The 21,203-nt window shown below is 39.9% G+C and overlaps 1 protein-coding gene across 3 annotated transcripts in view; it reads right to left on the reverse strand.

Annotated features, from left to right (window-relative positions):
* Window positions 1-957: 957 nt before the first annotated feature.
* Window positions 958-21,203, reverse strand: part of hook3 (hook microtubule-tethering protein 3) — a 37,117-nt gene continuing 16,871 nt past the window's right edge. Inside the window, exons 9-24 of one of the 3 annotated variants that reach the window (XM_066651656.1) lie at window positions 18,465-18,628; window positions 17,273-17,374; window positions 16,632-16,772; window positions 15,464-15,665; window positions 14,755-14,865; window positions 13,442-13,526; window positions 13,080-13,149; window positions 12,224-12,364; window positions 11,650-11,737; window positions 8,908-8,942; window positions 8,737-8,819; window positions 8,554-8,654; window positions 8,237-8,341; window positions 7,683-7,754; window positions 6,992-7,128; window positions 958-3,989 (exon numbers count right to left, since the gene is read on the reverse strand). In XM_066651656.1, coding sequence (XP_066507753.1) covers window positions 3,974-3,989; window positions 6,992-7,128; window positions 7,683-7,754; window positions 8,237-8,341; window positions 8,554-8,654; window positions 8,737-8,819; window positions 8,908-8,942; window positions 11,650-11,737; window positions 12,224-12,364; window positions 13,080-13,149; window positions 13,442-13,526; window positions 14,755-14,865; window positions 15,464-15,665; window positions 16,632-16,772; window positions 17,273-17,374; window positions 18,465-18,628 — 1,653 coding nt within the window. In that variant the 3' untranslated portion in view covers window positions 958-3,973. Of the gene's footprint in view, window positions 3,990-6,991; window positions 7,129-7,682; window positions 7,755-8,236; window positions 8,342-8,553; window positions 8,655-8,736; window positions 8,820-8,907; window positions 8,943-11,649; window positions 11,738-12,223; window positions 12,365-13,079; window positions 13,153-13,441; window positions 13,527-14,754; window positions 14,866-15,463; window positions 15,666-16,631; window positions 16,773-17,272; window positions 17,375-18,464; window positions 18,629-21,203 lie in introns of all 3 variants that reach the window. The other 2 variants (XM_066651648.1, XM_066651663.1) reach the window with 2 other exon arrangements.

Raw genomic sequence — 21,203 nt, forward strand, 5'->3', positions numbered from 1 at the left:
TCTCTCTCTGAGCAGCCGAGACACTGCACCCGATGATGAAACACTGCGAAAACTTGAGGAAAAACCTTCAGAACCAGCGAGAACAGAGCACTCCTGCAGAGCTTCTGAGCTGCTGTAATGAGAACCCTGCTGCATATCAACTCAGCAGAACCGGAACTGGTTCCATTAATCATTTATTTTATATGTAATAATAACTTACACCATGTAGATATGAACAGCACAAGCCCGGCAGCAGCTGGAATTGGAAGATGTGGGCCGTGTGTCAGAACACCAGGTTTTAACATAATAACGAATAATGAACATGATGTTATTCACTCATTCATCTTCTGTAAGTGTTTCATCCTGTTCAGGGTCACAGTGGGTCCAACGCCTACCTGGAATCTAACACCCAGTCACTCACACACTCTCAAACTCAGTCACTCTCAAACGCGGGCACTATTTCACTCACTCACTCACACACAAGCATTGACAATTTCACACACCCACTCAGACGCGTGCACTATTTCACACGCCCACTCAGACGCGTGCACTATTTCACACGCCCACTCAGACGCGTGCACTATTTCACACACACACACACACACACTCAGACGCGTGCACTATTTCACACACTCAGACGCGTGCACTATTTCACACACTCAGACGTGTGCACTATTTCACACACTCAGACGTGTGCACTATTTCACACACTCAGACGTGTGCACTATTTCACACACTCACACGTGTGCACTATTTCACACACTCAGACGTGTGCACTATTTCACACACTCACACGTGTGCACTATTTCACACACTCACACAGTCCCTCCCTCGGACAGATTCACTAAAGTATGTTTGCACTGTGGGAGTAAACAAGAGCTCCTGGAGGAAACCCGTGCAGACACAGGGAGAGCACACCATAAAATCAGGGACACCATCCAAACACTCAAATTTTATACAAGCTTTATTTACAACTTGATTAACAACTGTACATTTTTGCAGCGTAGGAAGCACATTTTCCATCAACACAGTTCTAATGGAGACACGGCATGGAATCATCTAAAACCTCTTCTCTTTTTCTCTATTTTATACCAAAGACAAGAAACGTCCTCCACTCACTCTATATGTACACACTGTTTACAAGCAGTATAAAACTTGGCAAATGGAAAGAGTGTTTGCTACTTGGAGTAAATGTCATGAATCTTCCTATTCATAAAAAAAAAAGATACAGCAACCATAAAACTGGAGAAACTTTCTTTTCTTTTATTTTTCTGGGGGGTTTTAACTGAGGTCTGGACAGCAACAGTTTCAAGCACATCTCGTAATGGACGGCTGTCATTGTTTTTTTTTTTTTTTTTGGTCTGAATTTTATATTAAAACAGAACCCACACTGAAACTAAGGGGGCATTCATTTATGCAAATCAACACACAGCCGTCGCCCCCCAATCATACACCAAAATAAAAACAAAACTCAAATCTGCCCTAAAGAAGTCATTACATTTTTTTATTTTTTTTTTTAAACAAAATATTGGTCTATTGCATAATATGGACATGCCGACTGGTAACAGCAGAGAAAGTAGAAGCAGCAGGTAAAACAGAACCTCCCCATTATATCTCTCCAAATTTTCTGCATAATGCAATGGATATGAGGTAAAAAGTCATTTGCAGGGGTTACTGTGAACTGTTCACAATGCTGGTGACTAACCAGACGTCTAAAATATAATACTCTCGCAAGAAGTTATTACAAATACTTTAGGGCTGAAATATTTGGGGATAATAATATTTAAGTTGTATTTTTACTGATTAATATTGTGACTGTGATTACAGTTACATTTTCTGAGGAATCTATATCTAGGCCTTTATTTAGAGAGGATCACCACTTCCACTGTGTCTTGAGGCATCAACACAGAGAATACAGAGTTGTTTTCACTTATGAACTCCAAGGAATTAGGTCCGGACATTTTCCGGAGTCACCCTTTCACACATGTAGTGTACTGCTAGAGATTCTGCACGCCTGATGTGTACGCATTGCTGGACATGTTGTGTGTGGTTAAGGTGTGGGTTGGCACTGTGAGACTGCCAGAAAATTATGGCTTTGATATCATAGGACAAGTGTGTTCAGCTGCTTCTGATTGGTCTAGAGTTCACAAGCTCTGTTACTAGGTTAAATGTCCCCATTTAAATAATATATTTTAGATGTTTAAGGTGGTTGTGTTTGTGATTGAACCTAGTAAGTAAAACTTGTTAAAAATCATTCTTGGCGGAGGGATACATGCTGAGGCAATTTACTACTATTTGACCATCAAGTATTTGTAGATTCTCTGGTGTTTTGGGATAAAAATAATTCAGCCATACTTCTGCTGTGGATGTTGTGACATCTGGTTCCATTCACCATCACTGTAAAGAATTTCCTAAAATAAACCAATCCTCATTAAACCACTGTAAATGACTTTGTTACAAGAAATGTTGAAATAAATAGGTGGAGTTCCTCTTATCACCACTGTATTAGTCCGTACAGTTGTGTCATGGTTGCCCACTCTACTAATCTGAGGTAAATGCACTTGCAAGAAAATGGCCACGCCCCCTTATTCCTCTGCTACTCATTACCTGTATGCTAATCATGTTTTCTGCCAACAGTCGTCTTGAATGACCACACAACAGGGTCATTTCTTTTACTTCTCATTTGCCAGCTTCTTCTTGACCTTTTAATTGTGTTTTCACTGTAATACTATATCTCTATCATGTAGAAAACAAACAAACAAAAAAAAAACAACAACTGTGTTTTAGTTAGCTTGATGCTACAACAAGCTAACATTGCACACAAACCACTAGCCAGATTAAAACAGAAAGATGAATGTGCCTGTAGATAAGTTAGAGGAAAAGAAAAGCAATGATAAATACAAATGTCATGGTTATGAAGGGATAGCTAAGTGGCTAAGCATTAGCATATACCCTTCAAGTCAGTAACACGCTGAATACACTGCAAATAAAGACGCACTGGCAGCTGACAGCATGAAAACTCTAGTCAATATGTTTGATATTTCTCATTCTTGAGACTTGTCGTTTTGAATATTTTATAGCCAAAGATTTTGGACTCATGCTGTGCCAACATTTTGTGTTCTGAAATCTAGGGAAATAGTCCCTCTTTCTACTCTTCCAGGAAATGCTTTACAACAGATGTTGGAACATTTCTCTAAGGATTTGACAGCATTTGAACCAACTGAAGAGTGGAATCTGGACTTTGCAGGGTGGGTTTACTCCCCTGTAGCCATCGGGTGGCATTGAGCACGGTGACCTAAAAGCCCTTGATCTAGATTAAAATAAACGACATCCAATGATCGTATAACAATATCAAAATGAGAATAATTCAAAATCTTGACTAGATTTATGATTTCACTTACCAAGCAATATTTTTTGCAGTGTAGAAAGCAACATATTTTGTTCGTACGGGTCATAAAACAAGGACACAGAAAGGAAAGAAATAACACTTCATTTCAAATTAAGAGGCAATAAAGTAAAAATATAAAACAAATAAATACAGGAAAAAGAAAGGAAGTTAATAACAATGTATTGCTCAAAATGGTGCGCTGGCGTCCTCCTCCTCCTGGTCACATGTAACACTTCTCGAAGTGGATCTGGTATTTTTAACACTTTTAAATGGCTCTGGGCCAAGTCCAAAGTAAATGTAGTTCATGTTGTATTTGCTGTTATGAAGCCTTAGAGTCAGTACAGTAACAGTCACCTCCCTCTGACCTCTGGCGCCTCTTGGACAGCCGCGATGGTTTTAGAAGCGTAAAAGCGATCGCGTGGCTCTGTGATTGGGCCAAATATGAAAAGGGGCAGGGTTTATTCTGTAGGGGGCAGCACACAACTGGAAGAAGCAGGCGGTGTTAGTGCGTGTTGACGTGTTATTTTTGTCAGGAACCGGCTCAAAATCATATCAATCAGTCATGCAAGCGCCCTCATGCAGCCACACCCACTTTTGATTGGCTGGTCATGCCATTACATCACTGTGGAAGGAGGGGAAGAGAGAGAGAGAGAGAGAGAGAGAACATGGACAGTCGTAAAACACAATGCAATGAATTATTTCTGGATGTTAATGACTCCACAGTTAGTACTGACAAGCGCCGCACTGACAACAGCTCGGTCTCATGTGGTAATAAATATTTGTTTGCGTTTTACATTGTCGATGATGTATCAAAACCTCTCCATAAAGGTATGTGACAGTCCTTAAAGGGGAAATCTGGAAAAACCAAAGAGACTTGCTGATACTAAACCTTCTGTAAACTTGTCTAGCCTCAGTTCTGCAAAGTCTCAACGGCAAGAGTTTCAAGTTTAAAGACTAGAACAATAATCACCTGTCGATGATGCACCTTGAAGGTGGGAGGAGCTTTTGAAGAAATACAACTGAAGAGGAGTGGACAGTTTTGAGGCAGTTGAAGCCAGACAGCTTTTATTAAAAGTCTTTTATTAAAAAAATAAAAACACTTTCGGTGTTTCTTAACCTATAAAATCAGTCGGTTTCTGTTTATCACATTTGGAGGGATACTGCTGGATCATGCTGAATAAAGGCATTTTAAATAAATAAAAATAGAAGAAGCAAAAAAGCTATGAGGTTCTGACATCACAGCGACAATAGATCAGCTTGGGTTAGACTGGGTTTGTGTTAATGTTACTTCTGATGAAAAGACTCAGAATGAGTGATGTAACGGCACAGATTCAGTGGTCACCATGCAGGAGGGTGGCGGGGGATGACAGATAAATACATGCATACAGGCCAGAATTCCCATAATTCCTCTGGGCAGGTTCCTAAAGAACTAGTCTGCACTGGGGCTGCACTTCTTATTGTTTATTACTGTGACACCTGCTTCTACAATGCAGATATCACAATAGTCTTCGGTATAAAAATGCGCTCTCTAACCTGTGAGCCTCCGGCCAATCACAGCTCCAGACGAGTAGTTCAATGGACAAAGGCATTAGCTACAGTTCACCAATGTGTTTTAATGAACTTCCAGAGTTACAATACAAAAGAAAAAACAAATAACAATTAAAACATAATTAAACCTACATTGTGCAGCCCCAGTGAAGGTCTCTCTGCTTCAGGTTTACTGTAGTGAAGGCAGCACAGGAGTCTGTTATACATCAATGTACCATGCACTGATCACTGATCACTAGAGGTGTAAATACACATCACGGTTGGTTTTTGAAGTCATTTTTAATAAGTATTTAAAAACTATACTTAGAATACTATAGGCTGAGAATTCAGGATCTCCTGCGACAGACGAAACCTATTCAACTCAAAACAATATTTAACCCTTTACTTATCAGCAACAAAACCTTCTAGCAAGCCAAGTCTATTCTTTCTGAATCTGAAATATGAGGTTTTGATGCACTGTATTTAATCATAAAGAAGTGTAACTGAATCAGAACGACAGCTATTTACACCTTCAGTGACCACAATACTGTACACATGCACTGTCCACTGTGTCTGAGGCCTTTGTGTGAAGCCAAGGCTGAGGCTGATAGGGCACATTAAGGCATGGTAAAAACTGAAAGAGGAGGCTCCATAAAGCTTTCACATGACAGCGGTATAACAACAATACCATGGAATTATCCAGAGGACCAACAACACATCTGTAACGTAATCACCACTAGAGCTGTAATACAACTTTCTCCTAAAGAATAATGCACCTTGTGTTATTTCATTTGCTCAATGCATAGATATGAGTTTCTTAAAATTAGAGGAACAAAGAAATGATGAAAGCAAAGGACACACAGAAACAAACACAGAGCCATAAACATGTGATCATCTTGGACACGATGGAACAGGCTGCTCAAAAGCACAGGCTTTTATAAATAACGTCTCAGAGCAAAGTTGCTGATCTAGGAGCAGTTCTTGCCTTTGATATTCTAATGAACATCACTATATGCATAAAACGGCTGGTCCCAGATCAGCACAGTTAACCTCAGAGGTCTGGAGTCTGCCACTGGGTTTTTAAAGCAGAGATTCATGATTTTAGACGTTGAGTGAATTATTTAGAAGTCACAGAAAACAGGTTGTGTCTCTCATTTCCAAAGTTCACCCCAAATGCAGCGGATCAGCCAAGACATGCTTCTGAAGTTTGCCTCTTTAGTTCCGCATGAGATCTTTTAAAGTCTTTGAAAATTAGCTACATTTTCTACGTCAGAATATTCAATTACTGTAAACACAAACACATTCAATGATGCTGAGCTCTGGATCCTGTGGTGGATGTTCTGGCACTTTCTACTCTAAGGAGAGATCTACCAGGTCTTGCAGGTTGAGTTCCATTAACTATACAGCTTTTATTTAGTTGTTGATATATATTTTTTTTAATTTTGCCAATTTTCCATAAATATTCCAATGTGATGCTTTTTTTTAATCAAAAGTACGACACAGTATGTCACACTGTGTCTAGTTCAAATCTACCTCCTCCAAGAAGCAAACCTCAGACAACAAACATGTTCAGGCTCACTGACTCCATTCTGGTCAACAGGAAAATGGTTTATATGTGTGTTTCTGACTGAGCTATCGATTATTCGATATGTAACAGTGGACGAGTTGGGAATCGGCTTGAGCGGCTCCTCAGGTGGCTTCCTGAAAGGACTCTATCATACGCCGACAAAAAGAGTGCTCATGTTAAATACTGCATCAGACAGGCTGGAAAAATAAAGCTCATTTAAAAAAGCTCAGCATAAATGAGAAAGAGCTTTCACTTCTCTGTGTTAAAATAAAATCAGACTACACAGGACTCTTCTTAAAATCCCCCGGACTGCGAGGACGGGAGAGGAAAGAAGAGCCGAACACAGGAAAGGAAAATGAGGGGAAAATATGAAAACTGTAAACAGGATGGGTGGAGATACCCTGTGACGAAGTGAGCAACGCGAAAGCGCTCAGGTGGGGGAAGAAGAGGGAGGGGCTAAAGAGCAGAGACACGTCCCAGTTGGCTACAGTGTTGCCATGGAGAGGGTAGCCGTGGCGATGTGGCTCTACCTGGCTGTGGCTGGCTGGACATGTCCAGGGTAAGAGCGCCGTGTGCTTGTGGCCTGTCGCTGACGTGCCAGAAACGACTGACCCGAGCCTGTACTCGCCAACCGGTCCTCCGCTGCCTTCTTCTGTAGAGCCATGCCCTGAGAGAGAGAGAGAGAACATCAAAGAGAGGAAAACGAGTAAATGAATACATTTAAACTAAACATGTAACAAAGAAATCACACAAAAAATAAAAGGTTGATTGATAAAAGAGAAAATGTTTCATAAAATCCAAATAAAAGTCATTGTCATAAGCATTCATTCACTGATCTAGGATCAGTTATTTTACCTTTCATTGCTCTTAAAAATGTGATCACCTCAATGCAGTGCACTGATCTGAGATCATCTGCGTTACTCTGCCACATTTCACTCAAACAGACTTCTCCCACACTTTCACATTGTATTTTACCACTACGGTTAAATTATGAACAGTACAAGAGCGCCCTCTACAGAACGAGCCTGAAAATACATCCCGTGTCTTAATTATTTGCAAAAAAAAACCAAAAACAAAAGCAGAATGTTTATAGTTGTATAATAACACTAATTAAAATCATATTATTATGAAGACACCAAAAATATAGATACAAATGGATTTTATTTTGTTTATTTTGAGAGGAATGTGGATAAACAGTGACGATGATCTAAAGTCACTCACCATATTGTACCAGGCGGAGACGATTAGCTTCTCCTCGTGGTCTCTCTGGGACTTAGCCTTGTCATATTCTTTCTGTAAATAAACACCACACACACCACCTTTCACCTTTAAACTCTCAGTGGGTTATTGATTTTAACCAATGAGCTACAACTGAACCAATTTGTGGAAGAGCAACCAATATTTGAACTGCAATTAAAGTTGTGATTAGCGTCATTTGCTTCATTAGCTACAAATTATTCAATTTAAACATTTTAAAATATATTTATTATATAAAATATTTGAATTATTATTAATTTTCAATCAATCAACAAATTGGCCCATTATTTATTTGTTTTCCTCATTTACAAATGTGCAATTATTTAAAAATTAAAACTCTTTTACACTTTTGCCCCCTACAGTTCATGTAGAGTACTGCTATTTGTTGGAATAACTAGATGATTCCTGCAATGGCTTTTCTCCATAATTGATGCCATCAACAACCTGCTTCTATACGTGTGTGTGTGTGTGTGTGTGTGTGTGTGTGTGTGTGTGTGTGTGTGGACAGTAATTCTGACCTCCAATGAATGCAGCATTCTCTCTCTCTCCTGCAGTTGGTTCTTAAGGGCCTGCACTTCAGGAGCAGAGCCTTGATTCTGTTTAGGGTCCAGGGTTCGAATAACCTGAAAAAAGTCCACAATATCCATGTTATGAGCACGAAAAGACGCAGTAAAGCAGTAAAGTTCTTCTAGCATTCGTTAGCGCAGTAAGAAAGAAAGTCGCTTTAGTGCTGTGTCATTTAAAGTGAAGAAAGGAGTGTATGAAACATATTCAATCAAAGTGAAGCCAAACGTCTCACTGACGTTCTCCCCAGACTATTTGAGACATTTCTTACGCTCTTTGCTTTCTCCAGATATTTCTTATATCTCTCCTCCATCTGCTTCATGTCTTCATCCTTCTTCTTCAAAGCTTCCTCCAGTTCTTCAATCCTTTGACCTGAGAGAAGAGCACAAGTCACACTGGTGTCCCCTGAGAGGTACAAGAACGCAGAAAACACAACATAGGTGTAAGAACGGACCACTTGTGCTATATTTGGTCTCCAGATCTTCGATGACGGTGCTCTTTCTCTGCAGCTCGTTGGTTGCATCCCGCAATTTCTCCCTGAGTGATTAAACAAGGAGATGTTAATGAATGTTTTTTTAAACTGTAGATAGAGGAAAGATGAGAAATATAAGACGGCTATACTCACAAATGTTCTTCACATTTACGCTTCAGCAGAACCGACTGTAGGAAGCAGAAGAGAGGAAATTCAGAAACAAACCAATCGGGAGCAAACAAGAAAAGAAAAAAAAAAGTCACACAAGGGATTTTTAAGAAATCTGGCGCCCTCTGTTCTAAGGCAGTGGAACTGAACGTCATTCACATGCAACAAGAACAAAGCTCTGAATGCAAGTCCCCTAAAGGGAGAAATTCAGTTGAAATTCAATTGCGTTTAAATGTATCACCATTTTTTGCTAATTTTGGTGGAAGTCCCCACCACACACACTGACTCCAGCCTTGGACCAGCGGAGGCAAGCACATGCTTCCTACGAGGCACATGAGGCCAGACCTGTCTGGCTAGCACTACAGGCTATGATATGACGAGAGTGTCGTAATTGTTTAAGTTACACTCGTTTGTTTCCATTATACAATGAAATCCAATTTAAAACTTAACACATTATAACTTCAGAAATAAAAGGAGGAAAAAGCCTGTTTACGTCTTTAACGTGTTGCATGTCCAGATCACATCTGGATAAATTTGGTTACGAGTTTGTTTACTCTTTTCACAACAGTGTATCTTGTTTTTTTTTAATAAACACAGCAAGGCTTTGTCTTGAAGCTGCTGTGACTTGGACAGTAGTCCACTCCACCACCATTCTGAGGAAATTTTGGATGAGAAAGTCGTCAGGCCTGTTGGAAAAGAACTATGCCTAGATGCACCGATATGGATCAGCTGTCATTTTTTAAATAAACAGTGTCAGACACAGCCCTTGTCTTTGAGATATCGGACTGATGTAATTAGCTTCAGACACTGGACACACACAGCTTTTTTTGTGCAACGCGATCGTGTGTGGATCCTGAAAACCCATTCTGTTTATAATGGATCACTTGTTGGTTGTAAACCCTCTTGACATGTGCCTTATTTGGCGTTCATGTGTTACACGCCTTGTCTTCTATGTTTAAATACAGCTGTTGGTCCTGTCCAAATCCCTGAGAAGTTAATTCAAGGCGTAAACACTTTTATTCCAACAAGCTGTCCTCATCGGCTGTAGTTCGCCCGCCGGCCAACAGAGGACGCCGAGCCAAGCAGCACATTCTTATTCAAGTGAAAGCACTGGACAGATTTCATCGCAGGGCAGATTCTGATTCAGCGTCAGTGACATCAACAGGTACAACATTCAGCCCATCACACACTGATTCAAAATAAATAATATCAAAGCTCAGAGGGGAAAAAGGGGATTACATGTTTCTGCTATAAACAGATCATATTCCAGACTCTCATTTCACTTCTAAAACACAACAGACAAAAGCATGGGCAATGATGTTGTGATATGTCTGGACTGTTCATGCAGAAGCGGCCACTCTCTCGTCTGCTGTCCAGCCGAGTCACTTAGCTTTCGTTAGCATTAGCTGGCTAACGAGCTGATGGGCAGAAAGAGGGATCGATTTCCAACAATGATTCTCAAACCCATCTCAAAACTCAATTCAACCCAAAGCCTGTTGAAGCCCCAGTCAGGATCAGGAAGAACAGCATCACGGCTACGTACTTTATATGTATAGGAAATAAACAGGAAAAAATTAAGTATGGCCCTTCTAAATTATGGCCCAAAAACGTTGTCTCAAAACTACTGTGTAAGTATGTGTCAGGGATCAGGCTTTGCGTTCTGAAGCCATGTTCTGAGAGGGAGCTTCCAGAAGCGTAAACTCCTCAGACGTCTGGTTCCTATCATCACCCCTATGTAACAGTGACTATATTTTATCAACAGTGCATTTAAATTAAAAAAAAAAAAACTGGGTTTAAATTTCTGATTTAAATAAATCAGTAATTTATTAAGACTTTGGGAACTCAGAAACTGCCAAGGGCTAAAAATGATCCATAAGGTGCTCAGTTTGCACAATGATTCAGTTCCTCATGCTGCTTAAGCACAAATGAAAGAAGCAAACCTCAAATGGCAAACATGCCTTGCCTGACTGACTTTACTCAAAAAATGTACATATGGTTTTTCAAAAACAACTACTTTGCTGTTGTTAGTGGGGGGTCCATGACTGGGGCTTGAAGGGGCACCACGCATGCAGGGCATAGAGGAATTGTATTGTGAATTTTATGCAGTGGAAGGATGCAAATTGAGAGAGCAGCTGTGTGGTTGATTCCCGCGTGCTGTACTTACAGAAGCCTGAGGAAGGGGTGATTGTGAGAGAGAAAAAAGAAGGCTTGAAGTGAGAAAGGCTTGTCCACATTAACAGAAAGAAAGAGAGAGCGAGAGAGAGAGAGGAACAGAGTGTGGAATGGATGAAGTCAAGCAAGAAGCAACAGGACACAGACAGTCATGGAGAGACGTGACGGTAGACACACGTGGACAGAGCTCCTGGCGATGACTTTAACTTCCACACAGAATGGACATGGGAGTCAGTGGCATGCCTGGGCCATGCTACGACATGAGTGACATCACGAGTAACATTGTGAGTGACATAACCTGAGAAAGCTTGTCAGTACTCACACACACAAACACTAATACACAAAGAAAACTGTATTGACAAATGTATACACACACACACACACACACACATACACATACACACAACCATGAGTTAGTAACAGCAGCAAATGGAATTAGTACAGCTGCTAAATAAAAATAACTGTTGTTCTTAATCGTGTCATGCACCAAAAATACATAAAAAACAGTATCAAACAATAACTGTGACCTCTATCAGTCAACGTCCAGTTACTTACATCATCTGCTTTTAAGCCCTGCTCCTGAAGACTCTTTTGCAGCTCCTCCACCTGACTCTGACCTGCCATCAGCCTCTGATTTACCATCCTGAGAGAGAGAGAGAGAGAGAGAGAGAGAGAGAGAGAGAGAGAGAGAGAGAAGGGAGGGAGGGGCCCAATGAAAAATCAAAATCATTGTATTAGACAAATCTTTTAACAAGCAGAGCACTCAAACTAAAAAGATCATATAATAAACGTACAAAATGTTATTCTTAGTTTAAGTAAGATTTCCTAAGGGTGTTAATTACATCCTCAGCATGGACATTATGTACTAAACCTGCAGGTAATTTTATAATTGTTGTAGGGAGTGACACTTTCTGAGGCTTAGAAAAAAACATCAGTTCATTTTAATCATTAGTTTTGTTGTAATTGCTATGAAAAAGAGGGAACCACTGGATGGCACCAAGGTTCATAGAACCCTAAACGAAGCTGGTTCTACAACCAGAGTTCTTTGGGTGGAAAATGTCTAAGACCTTGTTCTTCTGCTCAGAATTGAGTTTACACACTTTTTACCACTTGTGCACTTGTGTGTTACCTGTTCTCAGACTCCAGCTCATTCTTCCTGGCGTTGGCGTCCTCCAGCAGACTCTTCAGAAGAGCGATCTGTTCATTATCAGAGCCCTCCTGATTCAGCTTCAGCATTTTATTCTCATGCTGGAGACGGATCAGCCTCTCCCTACACAAACACAATGACAACACATTATATAGGTTTTTGTACTGAAATCAGTACTGATAACAAACCAAGCTGTTATTGGATGATACATTAACCCAGAAGAACAGAATGTCTGTGCAATGTTAAAAGCGTGATAGTGAATCCAGGAAGAGAAATCTATTTTTGAAAAAGCAAAAAATTCCCAGCTGTTCTTCCACATTTGATAAGATCCACTCAAACAATAAAACACAAACAGAGCTGTCGTCAGTGCGCAGTGTTATCTGTGTGTGCGCAGCCACGCTGGCCTGCAGAGTATGGGGAAATGAAAACAGAGAGGGGGGGGAAACAGAGCTTTAGGGGCAGCATGTGTTTGAGTCTGGGTTTGAGCTTTTGCTAAAGTTTTCGCAGACGGGATGCAGGAAATGAAGACAGGAATTGAACTTCAACTCCCCCACCATCTGCTCAACAGTCGCATTGGAGCAATGACATAACACACGCAGTCAGAGCACAGCCTCATCTTCAAGATAAGGGCACAGTGACTGTGCTGCGAAGCACCGAAAAGCACAAGTCAGTAGCACCACCTGGTGGAGAACTTTAGCCTGAGTGTGAGTGAGTGAGTGAGTGAGTGAGTTTGTGAGTTAGCAATTTACAAGACAGTTCTATGAGGTTCTTCACATCTAAACAGCAGGTTAAGAGAACTTTCCGAGCTTACAGTGTGAGTTAATGGAACATGGCTTACCGGATTTCTGGAGTGACAATTTCAGCAGCCAGCGAATCGGATCCTTCGTTACTGCCCAGTGGCACCAGTCCTACTGACATAGAAACAAACATATCAACAGTCAGCAGCCATATCTTTAAACGGTGGAAATATGTAACTACAATAATTCTGAGGAACACTGTGATTTAAATACAACATTTTTTTGTTAATATAAATTAAACACACCCTCTGTTTTAGATTTGGAGCTCGAAAATGGCAGTGTGTGAAACTGACAGAGCATTTTAGGCTAAATTTCCCAATATAAACTGATAATGAATTATGAGTAAATATTGGAAACTAAAAGACTAATGATTAAGGCTAATTAGAAAGGTCTGAGCGTGTACCTGATGTGAGCTGACCCTCTTGTGCCTGGACACAACGCAGCTCTTCTATCGTCTCCTTCAGTGAATCCCTTTCAGTCCTCATCCGCTACACAGAAAATAAAATGAGAGATTAGTTGTAAACACAATACTAAACTTAAATGTCCCCTATTTAAAACTCCAAAATGTACCACATTTGCACTCCAGCCTCCAGCAGTGTGCTATAAAAATTGTGTGCGATACTTGTATTCATCATAGTCACAACTAAAACTAAATTTAGTTTGATGTGCAGGGATTAAACCATTTCAAAATAGTGCTGCTCCGCTTGTGTCTGCAGGGAAGCAAATACATCAATGCTGCAGACTTCAAAACACAAAAATCACAGGTATCTTTTATATATAATTTATGTTATAGAAAAAACCCCCACAATTTAGGCCCTCCAACGATCATAGCAAGGTGTTATGACAAAAGAACAAATGTTGTACAGTGATTTAAACTGTGCTTTCTGTAACAAATCAATAAATATGTTATAAACATCAATACCAATCCTGTATAACTCTGTTGTTATTGGATCGGAAGGGAATGATTAAAAGAAAGGATGATCAAACTAAGAGAAGAAGAGACCGACAGTGGAAACAGAGGCAAATGAAGGGACAGGAAAAATGTGTGGCTTTGTGATAAAGGCAGGAAGCGACCAAGCAAAAGAGACAGAGGGAGGGAGAAAAAGGAGAGACAGAAAAGACAAACGTGTAACAAAAATCATTCTGAAAGCAACACACTGCATCTACTGTTCACCTGTATTAAAGCACAGATTTATCTTTCAGTGCTTACAAAAATATGACAAACATCAGGGTCCTCAAAACAAACCAGTGTCATTGTCCAATCACAGCCCATAATATTCCCTCACACTGTGTTTATATCAGGTCCAACGTAACCAAATCTGTGACCACTATCCGGTGTCTGTATGATGGTGTGGCTGTGGGTATGTTATGATTATTGTGAAAACAGTAAGGTAAATCTCTCCTTTCCTAAACACACAACAGACAACATGGCTGTGTCCCAATAACTAAGGAGCTGCTTTGCTCCCTATTGAATTTGCCAGAGAGCATTGCATGAAGAGCTGGCTAACTTGTTAATTTTCAAACAAAAATGACAAAATGACCCAAACCAACTTAATTAAATCAGAATAAATTACCTCTACGATACTGAACGACTGTCTTTATCAGATCTGGGATTACATTTACATTAAAGTTTAACTAAGTCAACACTAAAAGGAGTATGTTATGCAGTAGTTGAAATATGGTCATGCCAGTTTTACTGATGAGGTCTGGACTTACATCTTTTTCTTTCTGAAGTGAGTCCACCTTCTCTTTCAGACGCTTGCACTCGAACTCCATCTTATCTGCTTTTTTAGACTCCTCCGACAGTCTGTTTTGGAGCTCCACCACCTTAAATAACAAACAAAGTGAGGGAGTGAGTCATATGAAGTTAAAGTTATCAGCTGGCTAAGATCTTCACCCTGAGGATGGAAGGAGTTGTTCAACAAAGATATAAACAGTGTATACTCCATATCTACCGCCCCATTTTAGGTGGAATGCACAGTCTGATTAAGAGCTTAGATGCTAGGATTCATTTGATGTCTTTATTTAGTGTCAGTTTTGATTTTTTTTAAAGGAACACTACCTCACATTTTTACTTTAAAATTACAGCTTCAAATTCAGTGTGATGTTCCACTGAGCAGTAAGAGAGAGAAAAAAGCCTCTGTTGTTGCTACTCTGGGTACAGCACTGCAGAAACTGCACTATGCATGTTTTGGAGTGGGGTAGAAAACTACCCACACCCCCTCCCAATCCCCATTGACTGCAGTACACTGCTGTAAAAATGAACTACACCAGGGGAGCCCCAGGAAAGAGAATAAATATCTATCTGTTTATCGTTTAGGGTTTCTTTAAAACAGAAAAAAATAAATAAAATATAAAGCCAGGATTGTTGGAAGACATACTTTATAGTTTACATTTGCTCTGAGAGTGCACCCTCGTGTTATACCTGTCTCTTGTAGGTCTCCAGCTGAGAGCGAGCTGCGTTGGCTTTACGCAGCTCCTCCTCCAGACTGACTGTGTTCTGCATGTAGCTTGTGTTCTTCTCCTCCAGCAGCTTCACCTGCCTCCTCAGATCCCCCAGATCCTCCAGCTTCTTCTTATAGGACTCCACCTGAGCCTCCAGCTTTGACACTTTATCAGAGGAGTGTCTGAGAGATTTAGATAATACATTTTAGGATAGCTAGTGCCTTACCACACTCAGCCAGGTACATCACTGCTGCCTTAAACACACAGCACACAATGGCCGTGTCCCAGAACCTAGTGAGCTGCTTTGTCCATTGTTGCCTAGAAAGGCAGGCCACACAAACAGCTCTCTGCCATGGATTAATTAAACTTTTCTCAAAAATATCTTCAAATTTCCGTCATCACGTAGTTCACTTGTAATCATTTCATGGGAGGAACTCAGTGAGGGGATTTTTTGGAGGCACTGCATCCTCGAGACTAGGGCTGTGCAATATCGTATCATGTACAATATTATCGCAAATCTAAATGATTTAAATGATTAAAAATATCTATATCATGATTATCATGATATTATGACTTGTTTATGTAATGACGTCATACAGTTACACGTAATATGGCGTACATTCATTACATGAGTCATTCAGGCACAGAGACACATGGTTGAAATTTGCAAAAATGAAAAAATAATTTCAAAAAATTTGTTAAAGAAGACGAGTGACTTCAGCCGTGTGGAGGGTGTTTGGAAATAAAATATCAATATTCTAAATATTTGTTTACAATGTTAGAATCTTGGTAAGTTACAGTTGTTTACAAAATAAGCAAATGTTTACACATTTATTTGTTTCTTCTGATGTTAGAAATGGTTAGATTTGTACAAAAATAAAATGTAATTAAATATCATTTAATTTAGAAATGAAATACAATAATAATTAAATATAATTAATAGCAATCTAACATTTATTTTGTTGCAATAGTGTGTTCTTGAAATGAATAAAATCATTTTCAGTGTTTTGTTGTATCGCCAAGAATATCGTTATCGTGATATTATTTTAGGGCCATATCGCCCACCCCTACTCCAGACATCTGTTCCTATCACCACTGTAAATAATTAAAAAAAAATAAAAAAAATTTGAAGCATTTTAAGGTCTCACCTCAGCACGTCCATCTCGTCTTTAAGGGACTGAGCCTCGTCGGCCAGAGACGTCAGTTCCTCGTTCTGACCCTTGACTTCCAGGAGCTCCTTCTCCAGCTCTTCGCAGCGGATACGGTAGTCATCTTTAGCAGCCTCCAGTCTGGAATACAAATGGTTTAAAAACAAAAAGCTCAAAAACAAGACGTTATGTTAGCGTCAGGTGGGTTACAGACTTCAGGATCGATGTGTAAAACGACACAGAATTTCACCGTGCTCAAAAAGCAAACAAAAACATGATGCGTATCTCCACTGTCCAAAAAAACATGCATCTTTATAATAGTAACTTTACAGGGATTAGCATAAAATTATTATATTTTTATATTTTGATGCAATATAACATTTTTTGCAGCATATAAGGTGAAGCCACATAGAGGCAGAGGTATTCAAATGATGCAGAAAAATTAAAACTGGAAAAAAGTGAGATGCATGACTTTTATTGGACAGTGAAGATACGGCCAATCAAAAACAGAAAGTGCAGAAAGTGCTCAATAGCAGAAGGGCTGCCAGACCCATCTACAACCCTTAAGCCCATCAAGTGCCCCAGGGAGAGGGTGCCTATGCCCAGGGTGTGCCCACAGTGCCCATGCTAAGTGCTGTTACCTCCACTGGGGCAGGGCCAGGATGGGGCTGATGCTGTGAGGAGCCAAAGGACAGGGCAGGGGCTGGAACTCCCAGCTTACAGAGAGCTCAGACTCGCTAATCCTGCCGTGAGAAGCCAGTGCTAGCATTACATTAGCATTGCTCGAGATGCTTAGGCACATTTCTCATTCATTATGTAGAAGCATGGCTAGCAGAAGTAGTACAAATAGTACCTAGCATCAAAATAGCGACAGATTGATTTGGATGTAGGATAAATATGCCTTTTTATTAGCCATAACACTAGAACCTGGAATATTGTTGTGAGAATTTGCTGGCTGCGATATAAAAATGATTTACAGGATTTTGATTTTAAGCGACTTTTAAGCCATTATGATAAGAAACTGAGGCAGCCGTGGTAAAGACATCAGCAGTAATAGCAGCTTAAGTATGTGTTTGTGCTAACAAGTCAAGCATGAGCATGGGTAGCATTATCATGAGCGATGGCACTGGCTACAACCACTGATCCTGGCTTTGTGTCTTAGCACAAAGAGCTACAAGGAAACAGTCCATTAAATCAGTGTTTATAGGGTTTAAATCTGTCCACCATGACCGGCTGGACTTACAAACCCTGGGTAAGTCTGAGAAAACAATCAATAAACTCTGCACCACTTTAACATTCACAGACACTGGCCTTGTGTATACAATCCTCTGAGTCTTCTGAACCATAGCACGCTAAAGGAGCCTGAGCACGTAATTGAAGTAAACAAGTTCAGTCTGGTTTAAAGTAAAGACCAGATTTAAAAGTCCTGAATGTATCTTTTATAAAAGGCCCAAACCCCAACAATCCTCTAAAAGAGCACAGGATTAGTAAATGGCCCGCAGTAGCAGGGAAACCTAAACAAGATGTTCGAATTTAAAGTGATACTTGAGTGAAAATGTAATATAATATGCCTTTGTATGTCTGGGTGTGTAGGGTGGCCCTCCCTCTCCCTCATCACTGTGATTAAAGTTACCCAAAGTGCAGGGTGTCTCTAAGGTAACCCTTGTTGTGAGGGTAGTTGATAACAGGTAGTCACAGTGTCCTTCTCCAAGTGTGTTTAGCTTGGTAGCCTGCTATATTTACAACCCTAGCTTGTTAGCACTCTGCGATAGGAGGGACTCAACTAGTGGGTTAGGGTTATGAGGGATGCACTTCAAAACTGCATTCTCTCACCTGAAGGTCTCCTCCTGCAGCTGTTCCAGCTGTGTCTGTAGCTGAAGGTGTCGCCGCCCTGCTGGACTGTTCAGGTCCTCTATGGAGTCTGACTGATTGAGCCGCTCCATCAGAATCTGATTCTCAGCCAAAAGACTGCCCTTCTCCTCCTGTAGAGCTGCAACCTGAGAGAGAAAAATGGATGGAAAAATACACAGAAACACAGACAAAAGTAAGAGATTGAAGATTCAGGAAATATATAGAATTAGATGAAGCAAGTACTGGATAAAGGTATATATTTATAGTCATTTGTGGCTGTGAATCTAAATACAATATTCTCTAATACATTAATATCAGAAACTTCAAAAACTGCATCGCATTGCCTTTCTGTTTTAAATATTCAACCAACACATTTTCAATAGCATATTCAGACTTCATATTCTAAAATCAGTGAGAAATCAGGTGGATAATAAACTGTTGAAAATAGAAGGAAAACCACACAACAAATGAATATATAAACCCATTAAAACAGGAGCCACTGGGGCTTCATGCAGTTTAATGTGGCTGTAATGAGTGAGCTGTCTCCACACACAAGCAAAGCAGCAGAGATGTGCTCACGAGGTCAAATCTGAAAACACAGCGTGAGGTTTCACACACAATGAAAATACGAGAAATGGACATCACAGATTTAAATGGAATCCTTTTAAACAGAAAATGTTCAATGGTCCTTACACCATAAGCATGTTGATGTTTCAGTTCATACTCACAAATGGACAAAGGTTGCTGCGTAGTGAAAATGAAATGCTAAATACAGGACTGGCAGCCATTTTAACACCTGAATTTTACCATGTTATAAATTAATGCATGTCAAACAGAGTCTACATCTTATTACATGAAAACAGACAAAGTTTGTGATTTTAGCTGCTGTCTGATAAACGATAACTACGTATTAGCTACATTAGCGGCTACAGTGCAGAACTAAAGAAGCAAACTCCAGCCTCTGAACGTTCCCTCTGACTAAGTTTTAAAGGGAGAATTGTACATTTAACATATGTCTGAACCTTTACTTTAAGACAAGAAATTTGAGCCTAAACAACAGTTAACAGTCAATATTTATCCACTTCTGAAATGCTAATCTCTTTCTGCTCCCTACACATAATCTGATTACACCAGCTGTGTTCAAAACTGCTTCGTACTCACTATTCCCTACATCACTCATTATATAGTGCACTATAATAGGGAACTGAATACAAGAGATTAGTGAATGATTTCAGACACCACCTGATGTGGGATTTTCAGTGTATTATGGGTATAACCTACCTTCCGCAGTGCACTGTAGGAGTGAGTCTTTAAGTGCACTATTCAGACAATATTACAAACTGACAGAACACCAAAATAGTGCACTATACAGGGAATAGGGCACAGTGTTTTGACACAGCCACCTGTCTGATTCTGTGGAAAAGGCTCATGGTAAGCAGTCTGCCATTGCCATGGGAACCAGGGTTGCTGTCACACAGGTGGGGAGACAAGTGGGATTAGTCTGTGGGGGTCACACAGCACCGAAGAGCAGCGGTTGATGTTCCACACACACCAGGGCCCGACTGATATATATAAATCACATTATGAAATATGTTTTTATCGAATATAATTTCTTTAAAAATCCCTTATGTCAATGGAGGGTTGTGACTTGTTACAAATTATAAACATGTACAAACATATCATCGCTTCCCAAAGAGTCACATTTATCTCTAAAACAATAAAAAACTTTACAGGAGAAGGAAATTACCTTCTTAAATTTCAATGAGAGTCAAAGTTAAATGATTTTGGAGCATTTCCATTTGTCCATTCATCACGAAATCTTCACGGTGGGCAAAATGGGCAAAACTTAAGGGTTTTTTTTTTTATTTGGACTGCAATACTGTTTATAAAATATTTTACAAAGTGGGTAAAAGTGATAATCCTATATGAAGTATTTTTAGGCTAGTGTAGTGTCTGGGCTGTGTCTTAAGCATACAAGCACCCCATAACATTAGACAGCTATTTATACTTTTTTAACTGGATTTATAATTTTATAACTGCCTGAAACTTGCATAAATAATACTTGTAAAAATGTTCATATCGGTCAGGCCCTAACACACACACACACACACACACACACACACACACACACGGTTAAAGGGCCTGCACACTACTGAGGGAATGTTATAGCTAACAGGTGGCAAACTATGAACGCCAGCGTGAGAGAGCGAGAGAGAGCAGAGAAAAAGGGAACATTACCCTCTCATCTAGTTCAATATACTCTAATCTCAGCCTATCACGCTCCTCCTGCACGAGGTACGCCTTCAAAGCAAGGCAGAGAGTAGAGATCACCAAAAAAAATAACAAAAAACACATGAAAGAGAGAAGGGAAAAAAAGAGAATAAAAAAACAAAGACATAAAGAATTACAGTTCCTATACTTTACATAATGGTAGAATGCAAAGCGAATGCTGGAGGCTTAGCCTACCATCCTCTAATGGAAGGCCATTGCCATTCTGCTGAGGAAAGTGGCTACAGGAAAGCAGAGATGGGCCCGATTCGATACCCAGGATGCAGCCAGAAGAAAGTGTTAGATCAAATATCTGTTCTGATTCTGTAACAGTAACGTTAACAACACCTACTCTACAGCACATCACTTCACACCAAACTACTTTGAAGTACTGTTTATATCTAAAAATTAAATCCTTCAATTAGTCAGAAAAGCCTTGATCATATTATAAAA

The sequence above is a fragment of the Hoplias malabaricus genome, chromosome 2, assembly GCF_029633855.1.
Source record: "Hoplias malabaricus isolate fHopMal1 chromosome 2, fHopMal1.hap1, whole genome shotgun sequence".
Lineage (NCBI taxonomy): Eukaryota > Metazoa > Chordata > Actinopteri > Characiformes > Erythrinidae > Hoplias > Hoplias malabaricus.